General features: G+C 50.1%; 5 protein-coding genes across 5 annotated transcripts; 1 reads left to right on the top strand and 4 right to left on the bottom strand.

Annotated features, from left to right (window-relative positions):
- Positions 1-367: 367 nt before the first annotated feature.
- On the bottom strand, positions 368-526 carry HETIRDRAFT_171370 (uncharacterized protein; the record flags this gene model as incomplete). The annotated part of the gene is made up of 1 exon (XM_009550361.1): positions 368-526. The coding sequence occupies one exon, from the start codon at positions 524-526 to the stop codon at positions 368-370; it is 159 nt and encodes a 52-aa protein (XP_009548656.1).
- A 452-nt stretch (positions 527-978) lies between these two features.
- On the top strand, positions 979-1,938 carry HETIRDRAFT_453109 (uncharacterized protein; the record flags this gene model as incomplete). The annotated part of the gene is made up of 6 exons (XM_009550360.1): positions 979-1,134; positions 1,187-1,198; positions 1,262-1,578; positions 1,635-1,685; positions 1,747-1,800; positions 1,878-1,938. 6 exons carry the CDS (start codon positions 979-981, stop codon positions 1,936-1,938), a joined length of 651 nt encoding a protein of 216 aa, XP_009548655.1.
- Positions 1,939-2,876: 938 nt separating this feature from the next.
- On the bottom strand, positions 2,877-7,183 carry HETIRDRAFT_386605 (uncharacterized protein). Its single transcript, XM_009550359.1, has 18 exons — positions 7,032-7,183; positions 6,769-6,962; positions 6,506-6,620; positions 6,271-6,443; positions 6,067-6,216; positions 5,358-6,007; positions 5,279-5,300; positions 5,182-5,217; positions 5,032-5,122; positions 4,819-4,975; positions 4,478-4,770; positions 4,364-4,420; positions 4,078-4,311; positions 3,718-4,011; positions 3,496-3,666; positions 3,222-3,437; positions 3,102-3,166; positions 2,877-3,045 (listed from the first exon to the last, which is right to left on the bottom strand). Exons 1-18 carry the CDS (start codon positions 7,080-7,082, stop codon positions 2,940-2,942), a joined length of 3,075 nt encoding a protein of 1,024 aa, XP_009548654.1. The 5' UTR covers positions 7,083-7,183; the 3' UTR covers positions 2,877-2,939.
- A 397-nt stretch (positions 7,184-7,580) lies between these two features.
- Positions 7,581-8,082, bottom strand: HETIRDRAFT_322710 (uncharacterized protein; the record flags this gene model as incomplete). The annotated part of the gene is made up of 4 exons (XM_009550358.1): positions 7,581-7,630; positions 7,691-7,780; positions 7,841-7,920; positions 7,973-8,082. 4 exons carry the CDS (start codon positions 8,080-8,082, stop codon positions 7,581-7,583), a joined length of 330 nt encoding a protein of 109 aa, XP_009548653.1.
- Positions 8,083-8,828: 746 nt separating this feature from the next.
- On the bottom strand, positions 8,829-13,544 carry HETIRDRAFT_477688 (uncharacterized protein; the record flags this gene model as incomplete). The annotated part of the gene is made up of 15 exons (XM_009550357.1): positions 8,829-9,176; positions 9,231-9,355; positions 9,419-9,455; positions 9,529-9,604; positions 9,686-9,903; positions 9,958-10,573; positions 10,633-10,773; positions 10,828-10,868; positions 10,931-10,951; positions 11,012-11,159; positions 11,214-11,856; positions 11,917-11,938; positions 11,991-12,547; positions 12,623-12,953; positions 13,011-13,544. 15 exons carry the CDS (start codon positions 13,542-13,544, stop codon positions 8,952-8,954), a joined length of 3,735 nt encoding a protein of 1,244 aa, XP_009548652.1. The 3' UTR covers positions 8,829-8,951.
- Between the last annotated feature and the right edge of the window lie 799 nt (positions 13,545-14,343).

The raw sequence follows: 14,343 nt of genomic DNA, 5'->3' as shown, positions 1-14,343 counted from the left end.
TGGTGCCTCGGAGGAGTAGAGTACACTTCTGCTTCGAGTAAGAAAAACGAAGGGCACGAGGCACACCCGAGATTGACAAATATGGTATATGTCCAGTATCCTAAATGAGTCTCGGAAAAGCGCACTGATGAATGTCTTCTCGTCTGAAGAAGCATCTTGTACTGTGAGCAGCTTCCGTTGGATGGCGTAGACCATTGACCATATAAAAGATTCAATATCGTGTTCAACTGTGTGAAATACTGGCTTCGAGGCGATCCAGAATATATATAGCCATAAACTGCAGCGTTCCCTGACGCAAAAGTAGAGTCAGCCAAGCGAAACGGAAACGGAAAGACAGATACGAGCTTACCCTGACGGAGGCTCCACGCTACGTTGGAACGCTCATTACCGTGTCTGTAGACCCCAATTTAAGAGCGGCAGGCTTGGACACCTCTGAATGCCCGATCACATTTTCCATCCACGGAAATTTCAGATCCACGATGAAGCCTGCACATCCAAGGAGAGCATTGGGATTTACTGCCAGCATGATATTATCCGTGCTAATATGACGATGTAGGATACCTTGTTCACAAAGGAATCGATGCCCTGATTGATAGAACTGATGGGTGGGAGTCTCTCACCTATTGAGATGGTTCTAATCTTCAAGCGCCGCCCGCATACCCTTGAGCAATTCAACGTCGGACGAGTATTCCCACAATGGCCTACCGACAGTGCTTATGATCAAGCGATGGATCATAGGGGGAGTCTGAGTGAAAGTGTCAACGGCGTCCCTGCGCAGACGACGGACGCGGGAATTTTCAACGACGGAATTAGACTGCCTGATCACTGTGATCCTCTGTAGAACGGGTCGCATGCCGTTCATCTCCTCCAAGGAAGACATTTGGCCAGCGCCGTGCTGCACAGATAGGAGATTACTTGGAGCGCGGACTCTCGCCGCTTGTGACGCCGAATGTTCCCACGCCCTCCTACCACCGCGCCATGACCTCAGCGTTGCTGCACTGGCTGCTCTTCGCCGTCCTCGCCGTCCTCGCCCTCGTCTCGTCCACTAATGCTTCTGCTCTCACAACCTCACTTGGCGCTAATGAACGCCTCTGCTTTTATGCTGATGTAGACAAGGCAGGCGAGAAGATCGGTGTACGTCCCTCTGTCCCCGCTGGCACTTCACCTTGCTCACACGCTTCGCTAGTTCTACTTCGCTGTACGTTGGCCTCGACTCCCAAATAATGTAACCATATGCCGATATTGACGGGGAGCATGTCAGGTCCAATCCGGCGGCTCCTTCGATATCGACTTTGAAGTCAAAGACCCGAACGAGAAGGTCCTCCTCGACGGCGCGCGCGAGCGCCAGGGCGACTATGTCCTCACCGCCAACACCGTCGGCGAATATGCATTCTGCTTCGAGAACGACATGTCCACTCTCACCGAGAAGCTCGTCGACTTTGACATCATGGTCGAGAGCGAGCCCCGCCGCGACGCCCCCGCAAAACCCGCCCAGCTCTCGGAGCACACGTCCGCGCTCGAGGAGAGCATATTCAGGCTGAACGGGATGTTGCTGAACGTGAAGCGCACACAGAAATAGTGAGTGGCGCGCGGTTGCTGCTGCGGGCTGGTGCTGACGCCGGTGCGGTGCGCAGTTTCCACACGCGCGAGAATAGAGGGTTTTCCATCGTCAAATCTACACAAAAGTGCGTCCCTTACAGTCTCTTCATCACAAGCTTATATTGACTTACGCGTTCTCCTTCTCAGCCGTCTCTTTTGGTACGCCATTATCGAGACCCTTGCCGTCATCGGCATGGCCGTGTAAGCATGCCGATTCTTTCGCCCTTCTGCATTGCGCGACTACGTATATATGTGCTCATGATCAAATTTTGACATAGATTCCAAGTCTACGTCCTTCAGACGTTCTTCACCAAGACTGGAAGACGGTACAAGGTCTAAAGGTAATTTCATCTGAAGGTGGAGTGGAGAGGGCAGGTGTACATTGTTCACATTGCTTTGGCTTTACTTTAATATCATTTCGGTCGGTCGCACACCAAAGATCCCCCGTCAAATTCGCGCTAAGATACGGTCGGTTCACCCTGAGTCCAGTGACCTCCAATGGAGTGAAAAATATCATGCTGGCTGGCAACGTATCATTAGAGCTGGTTCTCGGTGGTGCTTCGTTACCTGCCTATCATCCAGCTCGCTAGTTGTCCACCCTCCAGATGGTCAAGCTGCTCTGTCGCAGTGCTTGACCCAAATCATCCAAGTTCTCATAGCGTAGCAGTACTGCCTTTGCGAGGCGTCTTCTGGTATCCGTGTAGGATTTTCCTGGACCGGTGAAGCCTGGTCGTTGCTACCAAGGGCCGAGTGAGGATTTTTAGTTGGCAATGATTTACGGAGGAGCGGTTGCTCTCATCGAATCCTGGGGGTCAATTCGGAGCGAGGAAATGCCTCGACTCTGAGCGCCGACGACGCGAATGACAGCGAGATATTGATATGTCTGAGAAGCCAAGCACGATACGACTGTAGCACCACATTGATAATGTATTGCGCTCTCTCTATTGGGACGCCATATATATGAGCAACGACCAAGGCAATGCGATTAGAGAGGTCGGAATTCAAATTCGATTTTGTGCCAGCATCGCATATGATAAAATGAGGCTTGGTCTCGAGAAAAATTGGCGGTAGGCGGTCGGAGAGATGCGAAGGGGGAGTGGCACTGGACGTCGGCGAATATTTTCAGGAATTATGCCGACCACCATCGAGAGCACTAGGGCAGTCGAGAATGAACAGCGCGGCGCGGTGGAAGGAAAGTGGCCACGGCAATTGCTGAATGAAGGAAGGAGTCTGCGACTTTTTCTCAACCGTTTTCCAACTTCTCTTGGAGGAGAGGAGACGTAGCGATACATGGTTTCCAATTATGTGATACAGATGTCCGAAAGGTTGTCAGAGACTAGCTACATCATTGAGGATGCATACCCGAAGCTAGATTCATCTAGACCTCTTGCCACGAGCGTGAACTGCTGTGCGGCATCGCGGGTCCTCTTGAATGAGCGCGCGCTACTGCACATGAAAGTGTCAAATCCTGCAATTTGTCGCCCCGACACGTAGACACTCACCCGAACACAGCCCGGACAAATTTATCCTTTGCCTCTAGGCCTGCCTTGGACTGGATGAAATCGTCCTGTAATTCCATTTTGTATCGTTGAATCACTGGAAAGAGTGGAGAAGAAACATACTGCAAATAGTACTTGAGTCATCCAATCCTTGCTCTCCGCAGGATATTTCATGATAAGAGTGGACAGCACGTCGATGAGATTCGGCGCAGCTGATCGTGGTGCAATGCCTGCAAAACCAATGAGCACACCACGCATGATTCCAAAGCCATGATGTGCAATCGTGGCTTTGGCATCCATCAAATCATCATTGGCGTGGGTGCGAGTGATTAATGTGCTCTGCAGAGAACGGGAGGATGAGAATGGTATGCGTGATCATCAACATCGAGCCACGTACGAGAAATTTAGAAGCGGAGACAAGGGAATATCGTTCTTGCAGGGAGAGCGCGGTGACGGCACACGTAATGAGGGCATCGAACGATCCCGGTGGTAATTGGTAGAGGACCGAAACAAAATGTTGCGCACACTTCTCCATAAAGTCAAAGAACTCTTGCACGATATCAGGATTCTGTAACAAGCCTTCAGGTTCGAGTACCTTGGAAGCAAGGCAAGGACTTACCGCCTCCATGGCACCCGGTACGCTGAGGAAAGTCAGTCCGGCCTGTAACATGACGTTGACTACATCTCTAACAATCGCAAGGGCTTCGGGGCTTGGCACGACACGTAGTGGTGACGGACGCAGCGGTGGTCGGTTAATTTGGCTGATGAGCATACGGGCAAGGCTAAGCCACACGGCCGTGAATTGACGCTGTGCGGCACGACACACAACTTCCAAAACGGGGGCAGGCGAGAGGGATATGAGAGTTTCATCAGCGGGGAGCGCGGTGACGGACTTGAAGAAGTTGCTTAGTGCCTGCATAGCGTAATCATAGCGTTGTGGTTAGGAGTACAACAAGAAGAGGAAACAGTTTTTACGCACATCGCTCACACCGGCGTCAGAGGACCACAATTCAACTGCAGCACGAATAGCATTCATCATATCATCACGTAGTCTCAATGCTCGCGGGTCGTCTCTGGCATGCTGCATCTGCTCCTCCACCTCTGGGTTTGCATCGTCTGCTAATATTGGACTACCATTACGCGTCAGGCCTTTGGCCACACTGGTGAGTGTTTGCAGTTGTTGGATCGTTATCACGCGAGCCTCTTCCGGGAGCTGATGAGAGTAAGTAAGCAGAACTGAGGATCATGATGCAGTACGACGGTACCTGAGATGCACTATGGAGCGCCTGTACCAGCTTGCCCACAACGGGTGTCACAATAGCCTAGATTACGACGATGAGTTGGGGCACAGAGACCGCAGTAGGGCAAACTACGGAGACCTCAACGGGGGAAATCTCTTCCGCAGCTGGTAAGGCTTGAATCACGCTCGCGATCGACTGCAGGATCATTGCATTCTCGGTATCCGGCATATCGACAAGTCCAGTGTGCAACTCCCCAAATGCTGCAATATGGGGAGCCAACGCGACGCGATTGGCATCACAGAGATCTCGTAGCGAGTTTGCAGCAGACAGGCACAAAGAAGGTTCGTGGAGGGCTGCCGCGACGTAAGCAATGGCCCCCATGAGAACGTTTGAAGATGATGACAGGGACGTAAACCATGACGAGTATGAGCCTACAGACGATCATTAGAACGATACGGATGGAGGTGACAAATCCTCACCTATCAGGCTGAGGGCTGTTTGTCGCACGCGGTGTTGGCCAGTTGTTGGCAGTCGCCCAATTATCTCCGTGCTGAAGAGGCGCGATAGCTGCTCGCTGGACTCTTCCGGGACAGGTTCCTGGATTGACATAATGCAATGCAGCGTTGCTTCAATTTCCTACGGGATATATTATTGCTAGGGGTTCGAAGGTCAAAAGAAGAACGCTTGCTTACCTCCCACTCATTCTGTTCTTCGCCCTTCGCAAAGCGATCCACAAGGTCACCAATATAATACGCAAGCATGTCATCACGGAGGATATAATATCTATGCTCAGAGAACAAAAGTTATGGCGGGCAGAAGCAAAAGAGAATGTTCATGCCCACGCGTTGATCAAGGTATCCCCGACGTCCCGTCGGTATCTGCACGCATCAAGAAGACATATTGGCGATAGCGACATGACGGAGATGTGAGCAAACTAACACCTTGAACTTGTCGACCTGATCTACATAAACAGGTGATTAGCTCGCAACTGAGGTCCATAATCCATCAGCCTGCCCACCTTTGGCCCATCTGTTCCTGGGACCCGGCCACTTTACTTTCCGCCGAAGAGCTGATACTAGCTCTGCATATACCGCTCGCGCAACGGCCCACATATCCTTCTCTCTGGTCTCATCCACTCCGTTACCATCTTCACTTGCAGGAGCATCGACATTCCACAAGGCCTCCTGAAATAGATACCAGAATCCAAGCGTCATCTCGCTCTCATCCTCGTCGACACCGTAGTATCCCGGCAGTGCTGTGAACGAAAGCAGGAGTCGCAGGAATATCTGCACGAGCTGTCCTCGTGTAGGCATTTCACTAGGGCTGATGGAGACGGAGACCGGTACGAACGCCGGTTCAATTTTGTCGTTAGAGGCGATATTCTCGGCCAAATAGTCTGTCGCATGGTCGCCAATGCCGGCAAGCAACTTGCATAGCGTGTTACCGACCTCGTCCACAGCGCCTTCTTTTATCACCTCCCCAATAATTGGAGTACCCCATTGGGCTAGCCAAAGGAGCAAGGGCTCCGTAAGCGTGCGCGGCGGTGCTCTGGAGGCGAACGAAGACGAGGAAAGTATCGTGAGGAAGACTGTTGTGGCAGGAATAAAATGTGATGGGGATGCGGGGTTCAACGCGCCAAAGAGGGGTGGAATGAGTGTCGTCAAGTCGCTGCGAGACGACGTGAACTATGTTTATGTTTAGATACGCAATGCGAGACGCGCACTGACTTGGCAGGGAGATCGGTGATCCACGCCTCGAAGCACTTCATGGCTGATTCAAAACGTTTTGTCGTGGAAGCATCCAGGGAAGCGAGAGCAGCATCGATTGCTTGCACAACAAGAGGGATTGCTTGTTTCAGGGTCTGTTGCATATACCGCCTTCGTGGGTGACATATTCAGTCGCAAGAACATTGTAATGGTGATAAACCTTACTTGTTTGGTGACAACGGATCGACAGCCATGACTTCCTCTGCAACAATCGTTAGGAAATCCATGATGATCTCCGTCGGAGCACCACGACTCGAAAAATTTGTTACGGTTGAGAGAATCCAATCAGGCCAAAGACTAGATTCACCACGAGCGAGTTTCATTGCAAGAGAACAGAGCTGACCAGAACATCATTAAGCGATTGCGTGATGTCCGTCCGGTGAGAGGGGAGAGGACGCACGGAGACGAAGAGTTTTCGGAGAGTGACATTGCTGCGACCCGCTAGAATAGAGGCTCCGGTGATGTCGAGAATAAGATCTTTCAGATCGACAGCGTGTTCTTTAGGAAAACTTTCCCTGTGAAGAGGATGTCATAAGTGAGAAGCGAGGTACGTAGATCTAGGCGCACACAGCACCCTTGTGGTGGAAAGGTATTTGTGGTGTAAGAAACCACTTTACACGACAATCGCATGTTTGTTCAAAGCATTGTACGTGACAAACTCACCAGTCTCGCGTTATCTTCACCTGCGCCGTGTGTGCACCAAAGAACTGTACATTGTGGTCGTCATGCTCAATAAATGGCACGATGAGACCCCAGGCTTCCCATTTTTTCTGCAAATTGAACAATTCCTGCTGCAAGCGGCGTTGGTCTTCAGGCGTGCGCGCATGTGCACCCGGTGCGTATGATTGTTGGATAAGCTGTTTCACCGAGGATCATAAGTTGTTTCAACTAAGCAAACGGGGACAGTAGAATACAGATACACTTACCTGTGCCGCTTGGTATATGTCTGCTGGTGTGAGGATCGGAAGAAACGACATGGCCCGAAATCAGGATCTAGACGCGGAAGCCGCGCCGCTATTTGGATGTCAAAGTAACAGAACAGTGTATATGGGCAGATGGGCACACTGGATGGTACAAGAAATGAGTTCAGGCTATGTGTTTGTAGTTGTACGATAGAGGTGGCGTCCGCGAACAAAGGGTAAGGAAACGAGAGGTAAAAGGGCGCGCACCTCGCAGTTCGTTGTCGCGGTCAGGTGACTTCACTATATCCTCTGATAGTCTGACAGACCTCTGACTTTTTAGCCTTTGCTTGCCTCCTTCATTTGCGTCGCGGGAGAGTGTCAAATCTGCTGTATTTCGTTCATTTCAAAAGCGTTCTCACATCTTGATTTCTTTCGGTGCAAATGTCAACAAATATCATACATAGTTGTATATCGATTGCGATTTATGGAAATCAATTTGCGCAGTGAGCATCCGTTCTCATTATCCATTCCTTGTCCTGTCGCTTCAACCTTGACAATGACATTCTCCATCATCTAGTTCGTAATGGTGAATCCAGGGCTGAAGTTTCCTGAGTCGCCGAAGACTAGACAACAAAAAATGTAAGTGAGGCCGAGAGTCATCAATATCGGCACGTTACACTCACGGACTACAGCGTAATCGTCACCAGGCTCGACGTCGGGGACGGTGATGGGGACTGTCCCGTCTAGAATGTCAAATCCGGATGCCAACGTGACTGACACAGAGCGCGTCGATGTCAGGCAATCGAAGAGTACCCAAAACACACGAGGCGTACTATTCAATGACAGAGGTCCCTTTCTCAACAAAACTCTTCCAATACGGTTCGTTATTTGAGGTGGCGGGCTCGAAGCATCCCTACACGTTCTCGTATCAACGCTAGAGCCGGATACCTGACCAGCGAACACACCATGTAACGTTGTACTCGTTGCCAATCGTCCACACCGTTCCTTCATGGGGATCAAGCACAGGAGGGACGTACACATCGAGGGGTGCCGCGGCGGCGAGAGAGAGGAACATAGTGAGGACGCAGACAGTTGAGAACTTCATGATGGATAGATTGAAGGGTCTCACACAAGAGACAGGCTTGAAGAGATTCGAGAAGGCCTGAGGATTCTGGGGCTTCTTGAGTAGCTTGCTCCGCCTTTTATACAGCGATAGATCGGAAGCTCGAGCCCGTATGAGATTCCGTTGACTCCTAAAGTGTGCCCACGGCTTTGATCGTAGGGTGGCAGGCGGTAAGTCATCGGAGACTTGTGTGTGGGCTGGAGCCTGGTACGCCGATTCTACTGACTAAAACGAGGCAGGGCCTCCTCGTGGGTCAAGGGTGTACGACCAATCGACCCTCAGGGACATGTGCATCCGACGCTATGTGACAAGGAAGCATGTATAGTGCTCTAATAGGAGTGTTCTGTCGCTGCGCGGGGCCGCGGTTGCTCAAATTCCATGCAGTGGTCAAAGGGCTAGCTTCAATACTTCCATGTCTATAATCGTGTTATTAGAGGCGGCTGATATTATCTCCAAGAGTGCACAGACAAGCTATACTGCACGACGTATGGTGTGCCGTTTTCGGTGACATGTGCTGTGTATGCGTGCATTCATACATGTTGCATTCCGGACAGCGCGTCGGATGACGACACCGAAGGGGCAGTATATCGCGGTTCTCAGATGCGAACACCTTTGTTCAGCACGCAGAAGGTGGGTCATCTCCGCTAAGCCTCGAACAGAAGAGCATTGAGCATCATGCAGAGCAATGCTCCGCGCGTCTAGCACCGAGGATACCTCGGCTTACATCGCGGTTGAAAATGCCAAACAGACGTGCAGACATTGTTCTACACTGAAAATAAAGTGTAATACGAGTAGGAATGGAGAGACAGTCGATTGACTGATCAGTGAAAAGATTTAATTTCGTCTGCAAAACGGACCAGTCTCCGCTTCTTGAAGGGGCTGCCCACATCCACATCGTTTGGGTCCTGTATCTCGTTCCTCGTCAACGAGGCATGTCTGTCGTTCGCTTCCAGGTCCTGCACAGGTGCGGATGGTATCCGGAGCAAGGGCACATTGAGAAACTTCCGTTTTATGGTGGATTCGTTGACTTCAATGAACCTTGGATTCTATACAGGAGCAGTGAGCTCGTTGTCCGATCTGTTATGGACGGTTTCACTTACGGCGATGAACTGCCGGATGCGCAGGTCATCTGTCATGCTCGTCTGTTTCTGCAAGTTCCCTTTCAACTCCGCTTTTCGGGCCATCACGACCTCTTCCGCTGTGTTCTCGATTGCTAAGGTCTTCACTGTGTACGCAATCCGGATATAAGGCAATCTGTCCTGAAGAAGGCATTCATTCCCTCACTCACCAGTGATCTTCCGTGTCTGGCCTATGCGGTGAGCTCGCTAAGTCAAGTCACAATTTGGCATGTTATCAGCACGAGAATCTCATAGAACCGAAAGGTTGAAACCGTCGCACCTTGATTGCCTGAACTTCAATGTCAGCTCTCCATACTGGCTCACAGAATATGACGCGAGATGCAGCTATAAGATTTCTAACAACGAAGAGAATGATCAGTGTCAATACTCATTTGCTTGAAGAACGCTCAAAAATCCGTTTCGATGAACATGCTTACAGGCCGCGTGATCCATGCTTGAGCTCCATCAAAAACACGCGGAACGTATCTGACGTCTCAAATGTCATCACAAACTGCTCGCGAACTTTGCGATCCACCCTGGTCGTATATTGCAAGTACTTGACTCCAATCAGATCGAGCCCATCCGCTACATGCGCAAGGGTCAGGGGGGATTTTGAGAAGATGAGAAACTTCTCATCCCTGGAGTATCTCAAAACCTGGAACACACATCAGCGATCAAACTGGAAGAGGGATGAGAACACCGAGCTTACTTCATTCAAAATGTAGTCTAGCTTCGTAGACGTCGAGTTGAGGATCCGAACCCCAGTCAGAGGAGACTCTCTCAATGACGCCAAGACCTCATCATCCAAGACCTCATCATTCTGTAGGGGTATCGCTGGATTCGGTGTTGCACCTTGACCATTGACCAGCCGGATATGGGCCAGATTCAGCTCTTTCTGCATCTCCTCGATTTTCTCTGGCGCCTCGAGTCGCCGTGCGGCCTCTACAGCCTTGTTAGTCTCGCGGGAATCGTGCTCTATCTTCTTCCCTAGCGATTTGGAGTTCTTCTTCGCGCTCTTCCTGCGCTTCTCCTCGAGGTATAGTGCATCACGTTTCATGTCCTGCTCGGTGAGTGCCTGTCCATATTTGACAAGCCGCCGCTCTGACGCCGACGGTCGATTATCGACAAGCGCTCGTAATTGAAGCAATCTCAGGCAGAACATAAATCTGAAATTCGGCAATGAGCCGTCGGGAAGGTAGGATATTGCTCGCAATTGATTGCTGGCGACAAAGATAGCTTCAGGCATATTCACGATGCGGTAGGGCATCTCGGGACAAGGGGAAGTCTGGAGGGTACGCCATGGACCATCTCGAGCAGCTAGCTGACTAGGAAAATCGTCTGCCGTCAACCGTTCCTTCCATGAGAAGGATTGAAGTATGCGTACACATGCTTGGCTGACTGTCTGATCATCTCCAGGTCTTCGGGAGACGAATCTCGTTCAATCGCAGTTTGTACCATCTTATCAACGTTGTTCGCCAGTTCGTCAATGTTGTAAGCATCTTCATCGATATGCCAGAACATAAGTCTACACAATGCGTTTGAAATTCATGCTATCAATCAAGGAAACGACAATGCTTACTGCGAGATGTTCTCAGTCAACTGAGCCAGTCTGGCAGAATTCTATATGCAAGCCAAGATTGAATATCGTCATTGGAGGGGCAAATTTGTTAGAACGATCTCACTGATGGATGGAAAAGGTAGTCCTAAGGCCACAGATCAGTGAGTGTGTGTGTGTGTAAGTCAGTTCTTAGCAGAAGCCGCACCAGATCTTTCCGTTCTGAATCAATCGCGTTGACAGCAATCCCGGCCTGCAGTGCATTGTATGACCGAGCTGCAATTGGATCTAGATGTAGAAGGACTGTCTCCTGCTTCAGCGGCGGAAGAACGATATCCTTCTCCACATCTTCGATCCTATTTAATAAACAGAATTAGACTTGGACCTTCAACAGCACCTAATCAACATACCGATGACGGACCATGACGCTTGCCATTACCTGTGTGAGAACCTGGATTGAACCGAAGGCTGGTCCGCCCTTCTTGAAGAGCGGATTTACAACCTGGCTATTGAACAGGTCATGTGCTGCAGCAAAACGCGGGACTTGGAGGAATTTAGAGATCATATTGTCGAGCCTACGCAAATTGCTTCGATCGCTAGAGGTCCACATTCGAGGCTTACATTGATTTTCATCTAAATGACGTAGTCCAAGATCATCTTGAGAAACACTTGAGGCAGGAACCTCTTCTGATAGCCTGGGATCTTCCCCATCATCTGAAGGGTATTGTAGGCCCAATTGTTCGTTATCTGCCTCAAAGCTTTGCGAGCCAAAGCTTAACCCAAGCAGATCCGTAGTGGGAGTGCCAGTGACGAGCCAACGCCTTTCGACACTGAGTAGACTTGCGACCTCGCCCAGTCTTGTATTCTTCGCACCGTGGACGTGACCTTCGTCGACGACCAATCTTTTCCACCGAATCTGAAAAAGGGGGGAGACTTGGGGAAAAGAATTACAGGTACAGTTGGGAATTCGAGTGCTGCCGGAGACGGGACAAGCGCATACCACCCATGTGTGGAGGGACTCTATTTTGGATCTGGACTCCTCTTTTGCTAGGGCTTATGAAGTGTATTATTAGTAGAGAAGCATGACGTCAAAAAGCAGTAGACAACACTGACTGTCATGATCCAATAAGATGATCTGCTCTGTCATGAGCTATGAAATGATCGATTAACATGGTGGCAAGACGTACGTCGTATTGGGTGGTCAGTATTCGTGCGCTCGGAAACTCATTTCCAGGTTTGATCACGAGCACCCGGACTGAAGAATGGCAGTGTTTATATATTTCTGAGATCCACTGAGAAAGCAAATTAGGGGGCACAACGACCAAAGAAGCTGAGGTCAAGAACACAGTACGCGGCGGCATCACCTCGCCACGATGACGTCTTGTGGAATGCGGGGCTAGAGACCCCCCCTTGTCGTCGTAATGGAAATAGAATGGAGCATTGAGCTCTTGAAGATGCCAAAGGTGTCGATCCTTGAGCCACTGCTCATGTTTGTGAAGATCGACTTTGTCGGGGACAACACGGATATAGTGTATAAGCAGTTCGACGAGGGATGGGATGGAGAAATCTGGTTCTTTACAACGTGGAATTCTTTTACGAGCAGTGACAAACGGATTAGTAGGGAAGCTGCGGAAAGCTAGTGGTGTGAGCACAGGCCGGGCATCGTGGAATGACTCCTCAGGTTGCGATAGTTGGCCTATCGTGGCAACAATGAGCGCCAGAGTCATTACTGTTTTACCGGTTCCTAGGATACAACAGTGAGATAGTTTGATCGACCGATGATGGAAGACGGTGTGGGAGAGCATCAAGTATACAATACCTAACTCTTCACAGAGAATACCACCACGAATCTGATCCACGAGCGGACAGCCTCTAAGCACCTCCATCGTGTCTGGCTGGAGGTAGAAACCCGTTTCGTTGATCCCAACCATGCGAAGATATGTGGGATCCGTGTTGAACCCAGGACAAAGTTCTCTCTGGAGCATTTCCGCCACCGACGCGCGTTGGTACGGATAAAGACAACTCTTCATACCGTCGATGGGTTTCCCGGAGAGAATATGATCCGAGATTGTGTTCGTCTCATGGAACGGCATACCATAGACTTGAGGAGACGGAAGACCTCCATAAATTTGAGGCAGCGTGCGGCTGTCCTGAATACAAAGTGGTAATATGAGATAGCAGCGTGGTAATAAAATGTGCACATTTACGGGATCCTTGTGCTTGTAAATCCGTCTAGGTGATTCGGACGTGGCTGCACTGTCCGCGAACCATGACCCTCGATGCTGTATAACAAGCGGAAGCACCGACTTCATGTATTCCCTAGCAGGTTTGAGAATAAGAGCTTCGTCGCGAGTCCTAAGCTTTCCTTGGACGTTCGGGAGATCGTAGGGAATGATGTATAGGCGTAGATATAAGGCTGTTGCATCTTCGTTGACCATATAAGAAACGAAAAGAAATTTGTACTTGATTAGAAAGTCAAGTTGATGACAAAGTGGTCCAGTTTTCTCAGATGCAAGAAATGGTGATAAATCTTCTTTATTGAACGCATGCCATCCATCGGAGCAGTGAGCGTGCGCACATGATGGAAAATCCGGGCAAGAGACGGCTACTTGAATAGTGCCAATGGGGAGGAGACTGGGGAGTGCATATGGATCTTGGTTAACAGATTCTGAGGCAGGCGGGCTGATCGCATGAGAACGACAACGTCTGCAGCACAAAAGACAAGAGTTGTCCGAAGTCATCAAAGCTCAGTGAGAGCAACGAAGAGAGCAGTCGGAGTCAATGGACGGGCCGTGGTGAGCCGGCAAATCCCGTCTAACAGTTTTTGACAACGGCGGTGTATAAGACGGCGTTCCTTCTCGAGTGGAAATCGTTCTGCGATATTACGGACCTTCGCTCATCAAAAGAATACGCGGAAATATCGTTGCATCCATCTGACGATCTCGCTTGATGTCCAGAACATGATACAGTATGAGAACATCAAATATTTGAGTGCTCGGCGGGTAGAAGGTTGTAGTAGGCGCCTCAGTAAAATGTTATTCCGTCTGTAGGTCTCCACATGGCTTCCATGAGAAACAAGGAGCCACCGCACGGTTTCAGATCGTGCACAAGGAGACTGGGAAGTTTATGGGGATGGCGGCGCCGATGCAAAGCGACGCGCCGAAGAACCGCGACGCAGAACTAAGGATCAAGAATGGTGGGGAACGGATCGTGGAGTGGCTTGTCAGCTATGCCTTCGAGAAACTGGGTCTCTTGTTTGTCGTTGGGAGTATTTGAGGTCGTTGAACGGACAATAGAGTTATACAACAAAGTGTGAACGTCGTTTGTATCTCCTTCTAATTCGACAGAATTCAGGACTTGTGCATTTCACCAGTGGGTTTATCTGCGAGAGAGAGAAGCGAGAGGCTTTATGGGTTGAGGGAAAATGGCTGGACATCATATGGATGGGAATGAGACGGAGTACCAAGTACGAACAGTGCGCAAAATGGAGGCCAAACGCGATGACACAACGTATTACCTCTCAAGGCAGCGCCTAAGCGA

The sequence above is a fragment of the Heterobasidion irregulare genome (genome assembly GCF_000320585.1).
Source record: "Heterobasidion irregulare TC 32-1 unplaced genomic scaffold scaffold_07, whole genome shotgun sequence".
Lineage (NCBI taxonomy): Eukaryota > Fungi > Basidiomycota > Agaricomycetes > Russulales > Bondarzewiaceae > Heterobasidion > Heterobasidion irregulare.
Note: the sequence above shows the minus strand (reverse complement) of the source record. Positions and strands in the feature narration are given on the sequence as shown.

What these genes read in the sequence shown, in the direction of transcription:
- HETIRDRAFT_386605 (XM_009550359.1), bottom strand. Translation starts at nt 7,082, where the DNA reads ATGTCGTTTCTTCCGATCCTCACACCAGCAGACATATACCAAGCGGCA. An exon ending in ACATATACCAAGCGGCACAG is followed by an intron (nt 6,963 to 7,031) that starts GTAAGTGTATCT and finishes TCGGTGAAACAG; the next exon opens with CTTATCCAACAATCATACGC. An exon ending in GGGGATACCTTGATCAACGC is followed by an intron (nt 5,123 to 5,181) that starts GTGGGCATGAAC and finishes CTCTGAGCATAG; the next exon opens with ATATTATATCCTCCGTGATG.